Here is an 18,599-nt window from a genome sequence, read left to right as displayed (position 1 = left end):
TTTATGAACTACTTGCGTGATGTCTAGCCTATTGTGAAAAGTATAAATTACTATAAATTAAATTACTATAAAATAATAAATTACTAAGTACAGTTAACATAACTTTTAAGTTTAATTTTTTTATGAAATCATCCTTATATAGTCTAAATACAATAGTTCAAACTTAAAGGAAAAAAAGCTCTGTAACTAAAAATTATACTAAAGTTTTTTTAATTATTTTTTTTAACAATACAATGACCTTATTAATTATATCTAAAAATGTGAATGGTTTTCAACTTTCCTAAAGTTTGAATTGCAAATAAAGGTATATCTTGAGTTAATATTAACTTGAAGATTTATAATTATTTTAATTTTGTATCCTGCATATATGTACCTAAAATTAAATATGTAATTTGCAAAATTACTTTTGCAGTTAACCATGGTTTAAACTGTGGATCGATTTCTTAAAAAAAAGATTTGTCGTCTATCGTAACTACATTCTATTTCTTGTTTCATATGCATTTTAGAATATGTTCGATCAATGGTTGTTAGTATGCATTATTATATTTAATGTTAAGTTTTATTATAAGATAATTAAAAAGTTATTTCTATTATTACTATTTTTCCCATTCACACAGTAATGTGCTCAATGTAATGTCAACTGTTAGATTTAATTTTATTATTTTCAAAACTTTTAAATTGCAATGTCAATTAGTAAACGTATTGCAATGTCATTATGCTGGTATTTAACCTTTTCATTTTAACCGAAACCGGGTTTTAAAAAATAAAATTATTTTCGAAACAGCATTTTTAAAAATTTATTTTAAGCTTTTTGGACCCAACTTCTAATGTCTGGATCAACATTTAGCACAATTTTTATCACTTAAAAAATGTTTTAATGTTTAATTTTTTATGTCTGTATACCTAACAAATCTATGTATAATTCGATTTACCCTCATTGGTTGGAGTTTTCAAGTAGAATGAAAAATTATAAGCAGGGATGAGATTCTTCCGCGGATTCGCGGATTTCCGCTTTTTTTCAGATTTTTCCATTTTTCCCGCTAATTTCCGCTTAAATTTTTTTTTGCACAAGTTAAAATACTTTATGAGGAATTTAATTTTTCGCGGAGGGAAATTATTGAAGTCCCTTTTCTTATTTATTTACGCACTTATTTTCTTATTAATTATATTTATTTATGATTTTCAAAGATAAACAGAAAATTCAATCTACGCCCTAGCTGCTAACCCTTCCGCATTTTTACTTATTTTAGCTATTTTCTCCGATTTCACGCACAGAAAATAAGATTTTCTGTATTTTTTATCCGTCGGCTGGATAGCTCGTATTTTCGTAATTCAGACGTCGCTGCATCTTGTATTCTGGCGTGAAAACAAACAAAAAAAGAGGAAAAAAATAGAGGTGGATTTGCGGTGAAAATATTTATTTGCTCATTTAATTAATCTAGTAAATTTTTATTTATTATGTCTAAACAAAAACAATACAAACAAGCCTTTTAGAAATCACAACTCTGCAAATATCTCGATTTTTATTCACGCGATTTTAATATCAATCATCGATTTTCGTATTTACCTGATTTAAAAGTTGCACATTGCTATTCTTATTTACGCTATTTAAATATCGTATATTACGACATTAAAAAATCCAATCTCGTGTTTTGTATTTATGCATTTTTAAAATCGCGATTTTATTATCAATTCTCGATTTTCGTATTTACCTGATTTAAAAGTTGAACGTTGCGATTCTTACTTACGAGATTTAAAAAATCAATATCGCGATTTGTATTTACGAGATTTTAAAGCCCTATGTAGCAATTCGTATTCACGCGAGCTTAAAATCCAATATCGTGATTCGTTTTTGTGGTTGTAATATCGCGCAATTTAAAAATTATGCATCGTGATCAAGAAATTAAAAAATCATGATTTGTATTTTCGCGTTTTTTAAATTCGATGTAGAGTTTCATATTTACGTGATTTAAAAGTCTCATATCGGGATTTATATTCACATGGTTTACAAGTTTAAAAATCGCACTCATTTTGTCACATTTTTGTTTATATATATATATATATATATATATTTTATTTTTTTTTATTATTTTTTTTTTTTTTTTATTTCCTCTTTTATACTTTCTGATTACTCTCATCCCTGTATAAGAAAGGTCAGGAATTCAATTCAAGTTGCCTTTTAGATATATTTTAGATACATCTTATTATATGATATATATTATTGTATGATATATATTATTATATAGAGTATTTTGTTTCTTGACAAAATAGTAAAGAAATACATTATAAAAATACTTTACAATATGCAAAAAATGGTAAAAATTAAAATTACTGTTTTCTATGCAATGATTAAAAATATTAAGTCTAATTAATTTAAAATAAATATATATATATCTTACTTACCATACATCTTAAAGTGTTTCTTTCATAGATGGCAGCACTGAATTTTAATGTGATAGTTAAAGCTGAAAGCAAAAATTTTTTTTTTCTTCTTCTTAACAATTTTTGTCAACTGTTAGATTAGTAAACCTAATTTTAACATTGTATTTTTTTTTTTTTTTTTTTTTTTTTAAATTTTATTTTATTTTATTTTGGTAGATTTGTTTTCGTTTTCCTTTTTTAATTTTACAATTACATTATATTTTTTTCAATTTTTTGTTTTTTAGAGGCCTTGAGGCATTATTAAGAATAATTTTTATCTTATAAATATTCTTTATTTTGAAATGTCTCTTGTAAAGGAATGCGGCCTGAAAATAATCTTTTTGTTTATTTCATCAAAATTTATTGTATTTCTAATTATATATATCTGTGAGATTAATACAATACTTACTTTCAAGCTTTATATTTTGAAGTAAAAATCGTATCTTCTACCATTATTTAAAGCTCCAGCCTCAGGAGGTTAAATCATGTTTTAAAGCATTCAATTATTCATAAATATTTATTTATTTATTTTTTCAATGAAATAAACATTTGAAATTTACCATAGAATCAGAGTCAGTTTTGATGTTTTTTGTGATGTTTAAAAATAAGAAATGCTGCTTCATCGGGTAATTTTTATATTCTTTTTCCCAAATGGCTCCACATTTTATGAGTTGATATTGTACTCAACAATATACTAATGTTTAATTGCTATTAACATTCATTCATTTCATTATGAGCATTATATTGTTTTTATTGTGGATCATAATTAACCATGTGATTGTTATAAATATTGAATGAAAAAAGATGTATTAACCCTGGCTACTTAAATGTTATTGTTTTGCGTATCTGCACTAACCAAAGAAGAACACAACCACTTATTCTTTTGGATGTGTCTGGATTTTATGTGTTTCAGGAAGACTGTTGTTTCTATAAATATATTTATGTAATTCAAAAGTATATTTATTTCTTAAATCAAAGAATTAATAAATTTATTATACCATTTTAGTTTCTGGTGACATTTTTTTTTTTTTTTTATGTCTGAAACTTTTATCTGTGATGTACCATTCATAATTAAATTCCCCTCACTGAAAGAACAAAGAAATACAGGAATGGCACAGATTAATGATCAGTTTTAATTTATATTTTTGAAACTCTAACGCATATTACCGTAAGCAAAAACGAAATTTAAAAAAACATGTCAAATTATTATTATTTATTTTTGATTTCAAATATCCCAAAGTGTGGCATCTTTTGTTACTACTTAAGCATCTAGTCTAATATCAAGTCAATTACATCTAGGCTCTTTAACATAATCCTCAATTAATCTTTTGAATCAAAGAATTAATTTATTACACCATTTTAGTTTCTGGCGACAGGTTTTTTTTTATATATGATATTTTATATTTGTCTGTGTTAAATCATTCATAGTTAAATTGCTTTTACTGAAAGATCAAAAAATACAGGAATGCCACAAATTAATGAACAATTTTTAATTTATATTTTCAAAACTCTAATGCTTATTACTGAAAGTAAAAATAAAATTAAAGAAAAATACGTTAAATTAGTATTATTTATCTTTAGTTTCAAATATCCCGATGTGTGTTACACCTTAAGTATGTAGCCTGGAATCAAGTTAATTAAATCGAATCTGCTTTAACGTAATCCTCATCTAATCTTTACAACTACAAATTTTTTATCACAGCACAAAACCCTACAAGAATTATGTTAAAATTAGGTACTTGCACTTTCAGAAGAAGAAGATCTCGGATACCCACACATGTGACCTATGACGTCAGCTCCAGTTGTTTGTTTATAAGCAAAATGGCGTGCTAAAATTGAGCTAAGTTTCTTCCTATAAGTCAGAATGTTAATTAATATGAAATTGATTAAATACAGCGCCGTATCGAGCATCGAATTTGTTGAAATAAAATTATTTCTCGTCTGCGTCTTTTACTTAATTTAGATTTATTATTTGTTTATGTGTTTTTTTGTATCCTTCATATATTTTTGTTTTGTGTACCTGGCAACTTCGATGCATGATTAGTTGGTTTAAATTCTGCTTGGCCTCATGCCTGTCTTTGTGTTAAGTAAGAAATATATAGTGAAAGAATTGAAATCTTTGTGTAAGAATATAGAATGTGTCACTTAAGAGAATTGATATTTGACGAGCTTGGCTTACTCGAAATAGAATTGAAAGAACTGTTGCAAACATAAACAAATGCCTTGCTTCAACAACCAATCAGGATACCCACTTGTAGGTATCTTATTTAAGTTTCAATTAATAATGTCTAAATTATTCATACTGACAAAACTTCATTAACAATTATTAATAATATATAACTTTAACCGTACATAATAACGAGATTTATTACTTTAACCGTAACATATATATTGCCATAAGCTTATCTTCATCAGTAAATATACAAAATCACATGCTTTTTTCCCTACTATTTTAAAAGTTGAATTTGTTAAATGTTTGTTAGTCTGAAAACATAGTGTGAAAGAATTAAATATATTAATTTTCGCTATTTGGTTTAAATTTTTTTTTTCCGAAGGCTCCGTTGTCATATCTACTGATGCTTTTTTGCGAATAACTGCTGTGAGTTGGCAACAGTTACTCATGACTGTTGGGTCAAATTTAGCCTATCTTAAGCCAGCGCTGTCTATGCTTATTTTGAAAATAGCGAAGTTTTTTGAGACTGAAAAGCGTTTATGGGCTAATTTTTTAATATTTAAAAACTTACTCCAATGCTGCATTACCTCGGCTCATAAAAATTTTCAAAAACTGAAGAATAAGGCAGTTATTTTGTTAATTATCATCAAGGAGGGAAAATGTCGCTAAATTTACAATTTTTAAATAAGTTTAATAACTTTAAACTAAATTTAAGTAACTTGTCTGTTCTATAACCCACATAATTCTTCACGGCAAGATCATAAATATACTAAAATCATCGCTTTGCATAAGCTGTGGCTTTTTTTTATTTTGCTTGGCGACGAACCTTCGAAAATCCCCTCTCTGTCGGCGTCGCATCTCATACGTTCGGCGTTTTCGTGACCGTTGGTCGGCGTTGCGTGCCATGCGATGAAGAGAAAAATAGCATCATTGAAATTAAATTCGTCGCTACTTACACCTCTCTTTAAATCCCGCGATTATTTTTGTATTTTGAGAATATTGCGCAACTAGTCCCCCTTTCTTCACAATTTTCGCCGTGAGATTCCCCGCCTTAAATTGAAATCAAACTCATTTTGTACTTTTTGTTATTTCACTTTCATTGGTGTTACCACTGCATGTCTAAATAGTTATGATGTATAAGGTTGGAAAATTATTTTCCAAAATATTTTTTACCTCTCTCTTAAGCACCTTAAAGCAATAGTGTTAATAAATATAGTATTTTTTTTTTAATGTAAAATTTGGGTGAATTGCAGGGAATGCAGGAGATTAGTGATCGGGACATCACATATTTCACCACCAATCAAGCAAAAAAGTGCTTGCTGGCAAAAATATTTTGCATTTTCGAATTTAGAATTTAAAAAAATATCTTAATTTTCAGCAATAAAAAAAGCTCTCTTTTTGGGGTCGAAAATTCGGAAGAAAAAAAATTCGATACAGAGAAAAGGTGTAAGAGACTTCGAATTATTTTACATCCTGCTTCATTATGCAGTCAAATTTAACTCTGCCAATCTTTTTTTAATCTGAGCGCTTAATGTATCTTTATATTTCAAAATTATAGGGTCTTTGACTGTGAATTTCATGTAGTTCTCTAGGCACTCGATCTCCATTTTGGATGGACAAGCACTGCGGTAATGGTTGAGTTGGGCCAGTTCTTTCTTCATGGCAGTATTTGTTCTAATGGAATAGTGTAAAGATTTCAGTGCATAGTGGTTTGTGACACTCAAAGTGTTATTTGTGAGGAAGAAACTCTTTTGAGCAAAACCAGGCGGCGTGAAATTCGACGATCTTATTAAATGCCGTAACATATATGAATATTCTGGAACACTTTCATCTGATTCTTCACCAAAACTATCAAAAAAATACACATTTGGCGCCGATATGGAAGCAAACTGAAAAATGTTCGGAGAGTATTTTTTTGCTTGTTTAAACAATACTGGCCAAGAGCTCGCTTTAATTGGTATAATGGCTTCGTCTAAATCTAAGTTAACTACGACCTTGTGCGTCAAGATGTGATTGTAAAAGCAATCGTTGTAAATAGCCATTTCGTATCGCCGTTTTTGCCAGACATTTTGCTCTGATTTTTCATTGGCTACCTCTTGGGAGTCTAACAGAGAGATGTATTTAATAGTTACTTTACCTTGTTCTTCATAGTGTTTCAGAACATTCAGCACTTTAAAGGGTACTTTGTAGACGTAAACTGCAACTTTATCAGCTCCTAGGAGAAATTGGAGCTCTAACCACTCTAACAGTTTTACTGTTATATCATATTTAAAATTTAAAGGCTTAAGGCAAACCATAAAATCCCTCTGAATTCTAGATTTTGAATGTGTTTTGTTTAATAGCAGGATACTACTGGAGTGTTTACATGGCGTTGTTGTTACTGTTATGGCTGATGGTGAGATAGTTTTATCAACTTCACAGGATAGTAAGAAAGGTCTGTAGTACTGGTTAGGTGTTGCCATATCCCAAGAAGTAATCCACAGTTCTTGAAAGTCGAGTTGGTATGAATAGACGTTTTCATCGTTTGTCCAGGTGTTGCAAAATATCCTTTGACGGAACATTCCTTTGGACATGGCTATTATACGAATAAATCGTTTTCCTTTTATTCTATCGTCTATATAAGCTGAATATACATAAAGATTAGTATGATCTATTTTTTGCCATTCATTTTTGATGGTTGAGATGATTAGAGTATGATTGAAATTTTGGCATTTTGTGCTTTCTTTTATATTGTTTTTATTGCTGTAAACTACAATGCTTGGAATTCCTACGCTCTTCTCGCTGCCAAATAAGAACTTGCAACATTTCCACGTGTAAAGTGAATTTAGATAACTATGAATTACGTACAAAACTGAACACGTCAATATTAGATTTATTATAAAGCAGCATTGGCGTTTCTTCATCTTTTAATCTCAGGGATATTTATTCACAGCATACGTCCGATGATAATTTCAATCATCTTATACACCTGTAAAATAAAATGAAAATGATCATTCTTTCGGAAATATAACAAAATCAAACTCTAAATTCTGTGCGTACAATTCTGATTGTGCACAATTGGTTTATCTGTTAAAATCTGATTAAAAGTTTTAAAATTTCACCTTTACTTTTGTTTTTGAAAACTTTTTAATTTCATATTTACTTCAAAACCTCAATATTCACTGTTCAAATGATTAATACGTGTTTAAAGCATCGTGCGGAATTAATGCAACCGCAGACGTAGGCGAAATGTTCAAAGTAAAAATTGCTGTTTTAAATATCATTATAACCTTTTTGAAACGGAAATTTTTTCCCATATAAATTCCTTGTCTTTAAGTCGATTTGTATACAATAATTCAATTTAAATGGAGAATTTGGGTATCTTATTTATAAGTAGTGCACGGATTTGGACGACCTAAAATTCCCTCAAAATGCATAAAATGTCCTTAAAAATGTTCTATTATTTAAGAGAAAATAAAAACAAGCAATTTTTTCCTGTTTAAAATTACTTTCATTCTGTCAAAATTTATAAAGCAATGTAATACATACAGTACATTCATTAAAGTTTGAAATAAATATTATGTGCTAAAATAGTAAGAAAAAAGAGAAAGAAATTGAGTTGAGAACACTTTCATTTTGCTTCGCATTTAATGTGATAAAAATGACCCAAAATCAAAGAAATAATGAAAAATATAGAAAAAGGAATACCCCCAAAAACTTAAAAATGCTCTTCAATGCCCCCATTTAAAAAAAATGCTCTAAATGGAGAAAAAATATCCAGAAATACAACTATCGTCTAAGTCCGGGATTACCTACAAGATTAAAATTTGATTGATAAGAGCATGTCGCTAATTCTTATTCCACCGTTGTTAAAATATCCAATTTGGTAATAATTTATTAGTGAATAAAATATTAAAACTTTTTTTCTATTCCTCATTACATGTCGGACGTTTTTATTCTCTTTTTTTTAAATAATAATTTGGGGTAATTAGTCCTCTAAATACCATTTTCTTTTCTTTTCTCGAAAAATTTAAAATAATAAATAAATAAGTTCTAAAAGTTTTGTACAAATCAGCAATATAGCAGCTATTTTTTAATTTTATCAAAAAAAATCTCTTAAATAACCTTATTTTAATCAAAAGAAACATAATTTGTTAAATGAATCTAAAGGTTCTAAAGGTACATCTTAAGGTTTATTTCTATTTTCAGTTTTAAACTTTTGTTGTTCATTAAAATACTAAGTTTTATTTATTTATTAAGCGTAATATTAGATTTCAATTTTGTGCCACTTACTATAGATTTTATTTGATAACCGTCGTTGTTGAACAGCCGTCCCAATTTTCAGCTTTACAAATGTTCAACTAAGTAGCCTTGTAATTTTGAACCCAATTCAGAAGACAAGGGAACTCCTAGATGAAGTATCGGGAGAAATTTGCCTTCGCGGAGAACTTTTTGATGAAACTAACCCGCATTTGCGTTACATTGGAAGGAAAACCTCGAAGACATCCCGCGGTTATCCTGACGAGGACTCTAACCCATGATCTATCTACCACTGAGGAGTTTTACGTCAGCACTGTGGTCGATGCAAGCCGGATGCGAACAACCAGCCATTTGCTGGGATTCGAACCCGGTTCACCTCATTGGAAGGCGAACGCTCACTTACTATCCATTAGAGTAGAATTAATTCCAATATAAAAGATGATAATGTAACTTATTTTAATCAAAAAATAGTAATATAGTAAAAGTTTGTGAAAATCGTTGGTAAATCTAAAGAAATAAGGGAGAAAAAGTTACAAAACTTAAAACAATTTTGCAATTGTGAATCTTCAATAGCAATTGTATTATACTGTTCGCCAATCTTAATTACAAAGACATAAATTTAATAATTAAATGGTTATTGCGAATTTGACCCGAACTAAGTTACTACTCCATTTCTAAAGATTAGCCGTTGTCTTAAGAGGCTTATTTTTCCGAATAAGAACAAAATCTTCGACCTTTTGAATTACTAATTCCATCGAAAATCTAAAATAAATGTTTTATAAATCTGTTCTATTTGGATCATTAGTTTTTACTTCCCTTAAAAACAAAATAACTTAGTTTATAGTCAATTAAACAAGTACTTCTAAACTAATAATTATATTTTTTCTCTGGAATATTTTGACATCAATAATACTATATTTATTTTTCCATTTAAAAAAAAAAGCCTCCGCATAAATCTCTCCTAAGCCCAAAATAGACGTATAATGCTTCCTTTTGTTTATGATTATCAAAATCATTCTAACTTCACACCTGATGTATTTTCACGGAGTTAGTGATTTAAGAAAACACGAAATACACGAAAATCATCCAAGTGATACATACTTAAAAATGCCTTTAGCTCACATTTAAAGTTTTATAGCTCCACAATGGTCATGGAATGCTGTATATCTTCTGTATTTATTATGACAAAATTAGATGAAGAAAAAAGAAATGAATAATCTTCATTAAAAACAAATGTTTAGTATTAATGAAGAAAAAAAAATGGCGAAATTCTAAAAACTATGATAAATATTATCAGCAAGTTCTGTTTTTGCAACTTCTTTATGGGAGAAGCCTCCATTGAGTCTGTTTAACGACACGAAGATTTTGGAGCCCGCTCCGAATTTTTATCACTTTTGAGAAGTTTTTCGGTTTATAAATCGTTAAACTATTAATTTTTCAATTGATTCAAATAAAAATTTTCACTTGAAATCGTTATTTCTTATTTATTAGTAATTATTTTTTGTCAATACTTTAAATAATTCTTTCAGAAAATTAAACTGCAATAAAAAAGTTAAAATCGTATAAAAATACAAAACACAATTCACTATTTTAAGAAACCTGGGGTTATTCCTAATGAATGTGAATTGATCGTTCTACTTTTAAAAAACCAATCAAATTCTCAATTTTTTAATATATATTTTATAAGAATTTTTATTTTGATGAAAATGTGACAAAAAATATTGTCGGCTTCAGCGTTAAAAATTATTTTAAATTAAAAAGAAAAGTTTATTTAAAAAATGATTGAATTCAACACAAAATTATTTGCTTAAAAGAAAAAAGGAAAGAGTATCTCCACTTTTCTCTTAAGATGAAAACCAATTCAACTTTTCAGTTTGTTTTCGAACGGCATTGTCAAAACAGTTAGGAGCAGGTTCCAAAGGCTCCGTGTCGTGGGACAGACCCATTCTTTAAATAAAAATTCAAAAGCGTTAATAAAGAAGAGTTTATCAGTTCGGGATAAATTAAAAGAATATGGTGAATGAGGCTAAATTTCAAAATTCAGTTTTTACAGTCTGACTCTTGAAAAATAAATTATAAGTTTATATGCCATTGCGGAGGTACTTGTACTTCAAGAAGAAGATCTCGGATACCCACACATGTGACCTATTACGTCACCGCCAGTTGACTGTTTTTAAGCAAAAGGGCGTGTTACAGTTGAACTAAGTTTCTTTCCAAAAGTTGGAATGTTAATTACCGTGAAGTTAATTTAATACAGCGCCGTAGCACACATTGAATTTGTTGAAATGTAATTCCTTCTAGCCTACATCTTTTACTTAATTTAGATTTATTATTTGTTTATGTATTTTATCGTAACCATGGTATATTTTGTTTTGTATGCCTGTCAACTTCGATGCATAATTAGTTCGTTTAAGTTTTACATGGTTCCATGTCTGTCTTTATGTTAAGTAAGAAATATATAGTGAAAGAATTAAAATCTTTGTGATAGAATCTTTGTGCAAGAATACAAAATGTGTCACTTAAGAGAATTGATACTTGACGGGCTTGGCTTACTCGAAATAGAATGCAAAGAACAGTTGCGAACATAAATAAATGCCACGTTTCAACAACCAATAGGATCGAGATACTTACACTACATCACATGCAGGTATCCCATTATTTAATTCTAAATATTAATTTTATTTATATGTTGATTAAGAATCAGCAAAAATCTGCTTTATAGTACTCATATTACAGGTACATACATACTAAACGAGTACTATATACTATACCAGAACTATATATATTGTTCGTACAGATATACTAAAAAATAAGCATATGCTGAGTTGAGATTTTTTAAAAAATCATTTGGAATTTCGAATCTTCTCGTGTAAAAAAAAAAAAAAAAAAAGGCCTGCTGGAATTTGTTTTGCTTTTGTTAATTACCTGAAAAATTTTTTTAATAAGTCATATTTTATTAAATAATTTATTAAATTTAGAAAACAAAACAAACAGTATTTTTTGAGCTTTCTGTTCTATAAATGGCGCAAATTAATCGTTTGCTTAGTTAAAACTTTTTTGTTGAATAAAATAGCAAGATTTTACTCAGTTTTGAATGTCAAGTTTTCGAAATAATTTTCCAACTTTCTTTCCTTAATAAAATAAGACAGCTAGGAATTTTTGGAAAATTGTCCTGATAATTCTTACTTTATTAATTAATAATCTATTAAAGATAGAAAATGAACTATATTTTTTGAGCATACGATTTTTATTAGTGGCATGTAATAGCTGTTTTTCTTAATTTAAACTTTTAATGTTGAAAAAAATTAGAAGTACATTTCATATAGATGTAAATAGCAATTTTATGAAATTTCTAATTCCAAATATTTCTTGTCGAATAATAACAGCCAAGCGAGCAGTTTTTGATTAAAACAGTCTAAATAATACTTATTTTATTAAAAAGTAACTTTCTAAATTAAGAAAAGAAAACGAGTAATAATTTTTAGGCAAACGATACTTGGCGTGAAAAATCGTTTTCTTTAAGTTTTAATATTGAAAAAGATTAAACTTAACAATATATTTTATGTCACATACATTGTACTTCAGTAACTGTTCAAAAAATGAGTAAAATTTGAAAGTTCAACTTTTACAGAACAACAACTTTAAAATACTATTTTTTAAAAAAACTATTCCTCCGACGAAAGCAACTAGGCGCCTTTTGGTCTTTATATTCTGATCATTTGAACGCAATCATCCTCTCGGCGGGTCTCTGTATTTTTGGCACCAAGCGCGGTGTAAAAAATAAACAGGCGTTTTATTTGATTTGGTAATTTTCGAATGCTTTTCTTTTTTTTGTTTTCAGATCCTCTAATGCCCTTTCAAACGATTATCACGTCTCGGTGGGGATTGCTGTCTCCAATCTTCTGCACCAGAAGAAATCTCTATACTTAGTATTTTCTATCTATTTTTTTTCAATCTAAGTACTGAAATTGTTGGAATCTTGTCAAAATGGTCAGTGGGTCAAGAGTAACAGCAACATTAATCCCTCCTCCCCTGTTGATAGTGATCTTTCGCCAAGCGTAAGGCAAGGGAATGCAGGGGCAAAAAAAAAAAAAAGTTTTCCATTAAGCTTTTAAAGAATATTTGCCGGAGGGATGGGTGGCCATATTTTTCATCAATAAATACAAAAGAATGGCGCCATTTCTTTTTTCTGGCGTAATATGACTTATGTTATTATGATTGCTATGTGTATCTCCTTACTGTGATTTAGTTTGCTGATCATTTGTTGTCTGCAGTGCATCAATGTTTTTGTTTATTCAATTATCTCCGTCAATGTATCATCCGTTTCTAGTGTTTCGTTTACGATTTTGGATTTTATGTGCAGAATGACCTGCTTTTTTCTATCGCATGCTGTGTTTTGTGTCTCTGTTATTTTGAAGCGGAAATATATTTTAGAGCATCTTACCCTAGATTATAATTTAGGTTACAAGATTAATATGATATTTGAATTTTCTATTATTTTTTAGTGTTTGAAATCAGCCTGGTACTTCCAAATCTGGCAAACATTTAAAAAAAATTACTTAAATCCAAGAATTAATATGGGACTCTAAAAATCCATTTATAATCTAAATATATTAAAAACACGTAGCCCTGCCTAAAAATTTAGAAGGCCAGACAAAAACATTTGAATTTTTACTTATTTTTAACGCTTGAAATTAGCTTGATGCTTCTAAATCTCACAAACATTAAGATATATATATATATATGTAGAAATTCATTAATTATTGTGAGAAATCTAAAAAATACCTCTACAATCATCTACAGATATTAATAACACGTACTCCTGCATAAGAGTTTAGAAGATAAGCTTAAAAATGATATTGAATATTTACTTATTTTAAACGTTTGAAATCAGTCTGATACCTCAAAATCTGCTAATATTAAAAATAAAAGATTACTATGAATTAATTTTTTTAGAAATTCTTAAAATACTCATATTGTTGTCAACTATATAAATAACATTAAGCCTCTTTAAGAATGAAAAATTTTGAATTTTCGCTTATTTTTAATGTTTGAAATTAGCCTGATGGTACAAAACATGGTAAGCATTAAAATAAAAATAAAACTATTTAATGGACTTTTCTAGAAAATCTTTTAATATTCATATTGTCATTAACTATTCATGTAGAGCCGTGTGGCTTAGAAGGTAGAGAGTTTACCTTCCGATGAGGTAAACCGGGTTCGAAACTCAGCGATGGCTGGTCGATACAAATTCCTCACCCGGCTAGAACCGAGTACAGTGCTGACATAAATCCTCAGTGGTAAACCGATCATGGGTTAGAGTCCCCTTGCCGTTAGGCTGACCCTGGGAGGTTTTCATGGTTTTCCTCCCCATGAAACGCAAATGTGGGTTAGTTCCATCAAAAAGTCCTCCACGAAGACAACTTTCTCCCAATACTTGATCCAGGAGTTCCCTTGTCTTCTGGATTGGGTTCAAAATTACAAGGCTATGGAGTTGAACATTAGTAGTCGTAAACCCAAAATGGGATCGGCTGTTCAACGATGGTTGTAAAATGTAAAAAAACTATGCATGTAATTAACACGAAGCCTATTTTAGAATAAAACATTTGAATTTTCATTCATTTTTAATGTTTGATACTTCAAAAGTCAGGCAACATTAAAAAAGAAACTATTAATAATTTTTTTTGAAAATCTTAAAATGCTTATATTATTCTCAACTGTATAAATGACATAAAGCTTATTTAAAAATGAAACATTAGAATCTTCATTCGTTATTACTGTTTGATATCAGCCTGGATAGTTCTAGATCTCGTAAACTTTTAATAATTACGACCTAAATCTTTTAATAAATAAAAAAAGGTCCAAAAATAATCATATAATCATGAAATATAAGTAAGACGAACCCCTGGATAAGAGTTAAATAGACGGGACTGAGACATCTGCAGCTTGATTCTTTTTTAATATTTAAAGTCAGTTTAATATTTCAAAATCTGATAACCGCTGAAAACAACAAAAAATACCAGATACATCTATTAATTAGTAAACGAAAACTAAAATTACTTATTTAATCATCTAACTTAAATTTTCCTGCTTTCAATACATGTCTAATTTGCATTTAGAAAATCGCTTAGTAAATACCTCCGTCACACATTTTCACAAAAAAAATTATAATCATTTCAAGAATTGAATAATTTTTTTGCATTTTATAATACGTTCCTATAAACTTCAGGAATTTTTCAAATTAAACTTAAAGTTTAAGGGTCTGATTCTAAAAAAAAATAATTTTTTAGTTATCATAATATTTTATATTAGAACTGTGGAGTTAGTCGTTAAAATATTTGAATCCGACTTTTTTGAATTTTTCGCAATCAAAAAATATGTTGTAAAAAGTACACTTGTACAAAATATTGAAATTGTTCAAAGCAATTCTAAGAAAAGAGATTATTATAACAAGATTGTTTAAATTTCTAGGAGCAAAGAGACTATAAATGATCTGTCATTTAAATTTGCATAATTATTTAATTAAATTTTCATCTTAGCTAAACGAAAGTGGAAATTATTTATCAAAAAATAACTTATTAATAAATTTGTTTATTAATAAATTCGTTTATCAATAAATTTATTTATTAACGTAATAATTCAATCTAATCAATTAATCAATCATAAGCTCTTAAATGTACAAATGTGCTAAACTGAGTAGTTATAATTTAAATAAATGTCTTATTTAATTTTTTTTAAATATTTTTGGTAATTTGGGTAATATTTTTGTTTACATGATTATATATATATTTGTCTCAATAATTTTCATAAGTTCAAAAAAATTGATTCTCCTTTTAACCAAAGGATCTAACATCCTTTAACTAACTGGAGTCAGAATCGCGCCGATTTTTTTAACCCTGGCTCCCCAAATGCGACTCCTTAACTCCGACTCTACATGCATGTTTTCAATTATTATTCAAAATATTACTTAAAAGGTATGATTTAATCATTAACTCTTTAACGCAGATGTAACACAGGGTGTTCCTTTTATATTTATGTTTTTTTCTGCCTCTCCAATTATAAGTAAAAATATATTTGTGTGTTTTTATAATTGTTTAAGTAGTCTTATTGTTAATTAAAAAAATTTGTTAGATTATCGGAAATACATTTGTAAAAAAATTTAAAATTTAAAAAACGTAAGAGGTTTTTCCTTTTCATTCACATTAAAAAATTTATCAATAATTGATTTTGCATATTAAAGAAATTTCAATGACGAATAACTGTTTCTCTTATATATAAATAACTGCAAATTTGAAACATTATTGTTTGGAAGTGAGCCGTGTTTAAAAGATTTTACCTTTTAAGTGTAAAAAGACACCGGTGTTTTATGCTGTATTTCATAATCATAAATTGTTTAATAGTAAAATATAATATTTTTTACTTCTTTTGGCCTAAATTAATACAAAAAAGTATTAAAAAAATGTTTAATAAAAATTCTGCGTTAAAGGGTTAAAAGGTTTTAATAAAAAGCTTTAACACTTATTTAAGATGCGTTACTCGCATACATCTTATAATTATGCGATAAAAAGTAAAATAAAGATTAATTGAAAACCCTTTTAATACTATATATTATTTAAAGTTAATTCTATAAAGAGGTCATAAACATTTAATATATTCCCGTTTCATTTTACTTTCTAGTCATCGAACAATAGATCTTTAATTGTTGACAGCTTAAATAGACAAAACAAATCCACATCCGTCAACTTCATAAACAACGAAAGAATATTAAATGATTATTTAAATAGCCCTCATTTATGCCGTGACGATAAAAGGCCACCGAAACCTCTCTTGTCTCGCTTTTAACCTCTAGTCATTTTTTTCCCTCTTTCCAATAAGCCTACTGTTCACTGGATGTTTCTTTTCGACACTTGAAATTCACGCATGGTAGACGGTGGACGCATGGTAGACGGTTCACGCATGCTTATGGTATTTTTCACAATGTAAATCATGCTTTATCGTGTAAGTATAGTTTTGTTTTTGTTTCCTTCGAAACTCATTTTTAACTATACTTATTCTAAACGTTCATTGAATATTAAACCATAGGATAACACTTTAAAGCTTTTTTAAAGGAATTATTTTAAATAATTTCACATTTTGCATAAATTGCTGCCTATTACTGTAAAATAAAAATTTCTACAATGATAGACAATATCTTATTCACATTTCGGAAGATAAATTAAGCATATTTTTTAGAATAATTTCACTTCCCCCCTTTTTTTACAGTAAAAGTTTAAAATTGAGACTTAGAAAACTATTAAGAAAGCCATCATTTTCCTCGAACAAGAAAAAAATATTCTCAAGTTGTTTTTATTTATTTATTTTGGTTAAAATGAGGCATATAAATAAACTGATCATCGTCCTCCTAAAACTAAAAATTTTGGTAGCAAAATTTCAAAAAGAACATTCAAGAACTCTCATTTTTTACATTTCTAATGATTTAAAAGAAATATTTCTGTTGGAGAATGTTTACGAAGGATTTCTGTTTTTAGAATATTAAATTGAAAAGGCAAAACGATGAATTTTCAAGGATCTGAAAATAAGTTTTTTTAGCAATCTTTTAGAGTTAGGAGAACGCTGGTCAGCTTATTATTAGGAAACTTTTTAGACTGTATTGCATTCTACAGCAATATTTTGCAAGTTGCACAACTTTTATGAAAGCTATTGTTTAACAAAATGTGTTATTTGAGCAACAAAAGTTTAAAGTTAAAAAGAAGAAAATTTTAAATTCATTTTAAAATGATTTAAAAAAGCTGCAATAATTTTGATTAAAATTAGGTATATTAAAAAGCATTTTAGATTACAATTAGTTTGACAGTAATTGTTTGCATCTTGTATGAAATTTCAAAGCTAATTTAAATTAATTACATGAGTTTAAAATTAAAAATTAGCAAAAGATTCCAAAATTCATCATTTTTATCGATGAAAGAAAAAGAAATTCATTTGGCAAGTTGTGTTATTTTTGTTCGAAGTAAGACATGTAAAGACACTTTTTAAATTAAAATTTATTCTAAAGCAATAGATTGTGCATTGTGCGAAATTTGAAAGTCATTTTTAACAAATGTCAGACTTTATTGAACAACAACAGCTTAAAGCTGGAAATAAGAAAATGATTTTGGAAAGCCGCCATTTTATTTTAAAAGATGTTTTACAGATCTTAGAATAATTCAAAATGTATTAATTTTGATTAAAATAAGATGTGTGAGGACAGATTTTAGATGACAATGCAATTAGATTGTATGCTGTACAAGATTTGAGAGCTAATTTAAGCAACTTTCTGAGAATAATTCCTCACCGAAAACTGGTTTATTATATTTTATTTTATTGAGAAACAAAATTTTTATTTTGAAAATTAGAAAAAGATGAAAAAATCCATCATTTTTTTCGAAAAAAGAAAAAAAATTGAGAAGCTGCACTTTTTTTGTTTAAAACAAGGTGCATAAAAGCACTTTTTAAATTAAAACTTATTCTACAGTAATAGGTTGTACAATGTGCCAAAAAAAAAAAAAAAAAAAAAGATGGACTACTCGGAATAACTTTTGATTAATGGTTGGATCTTCACGTTCTAGGATTTCATCTTAATGGTTCGAGGCGGTGTTCTCAAATATTCTAATTATTTAGTGTAATTTCTAATTATATAGAAACGTACTTTCTCTGAATAAACATACCTTTTTATCGATGAATTCGGGTTTCTGACTCCCAAAATATAGTGGGCAGCCACAATCTGGAA

General features: G+C 28.1%; 2 protein-coding genes across 2 annotated transcripts in view; one reads left to right on the top strand and one right to left on the bottom strand.

The window, feature by feature from the left end:
• Positions 1-4,960: 4,960 nt before the first annotated feature.
• LOC107451244 (uncharacterized) overlaps positions 4,961-18,599 on the bottom strand; it is a 34,603-nt gene continuing 20,964 nt past the window's right edge. The window contains exon 2 of the mRNA XM_016067282.4: positions 4,961-7,562. Coding sequence (XP_015922768.3) covers positions 6,076-7,497 — 1,422 coding nt within the window. The 5' untranslated portion in view covers positions 7,498-7,562 and the 3' untranslated portion in view covers positions 4,961-6,075. The remainder of the gene's footprint in view (positions 7,563-18,599) is intronic.
• LOC107451227 (uncharacterized) overlaps positions 16,736-18,599 on the top strand; it is a 78,777-nt gene continuing 76,913 nt past the window's right edge. Inside the window, exon 1 of the mRNA XM_071186181.2 lies at positions 16,736-16,831. The gene's annotated coding sequence lies outside the window, so the exon portion shown is untranslated. The remainder of the gene's footprint in view (positions 16,832-18,599) is intronic.

This window comes from Parasteatoda tepidariorum, chromosome 9 (genome assembly GCF_982258835.1).
Source record: "Parasteatoda tepidariorum strain Cologne lab strain chromosome 9, Ptep-v5.0, whole genome shotgun sequence".
NCBI lineage: Eukaryota > Metazoa > Arthropoda > Arachnida > Araneae > Theridiidae > Parasteatoda > Parasteatoda tepidariorum.
Note: the sequence above shows the minus strand (reverse complement) of the source record. Positions and strands in the feature narration are given on the sequence as shown.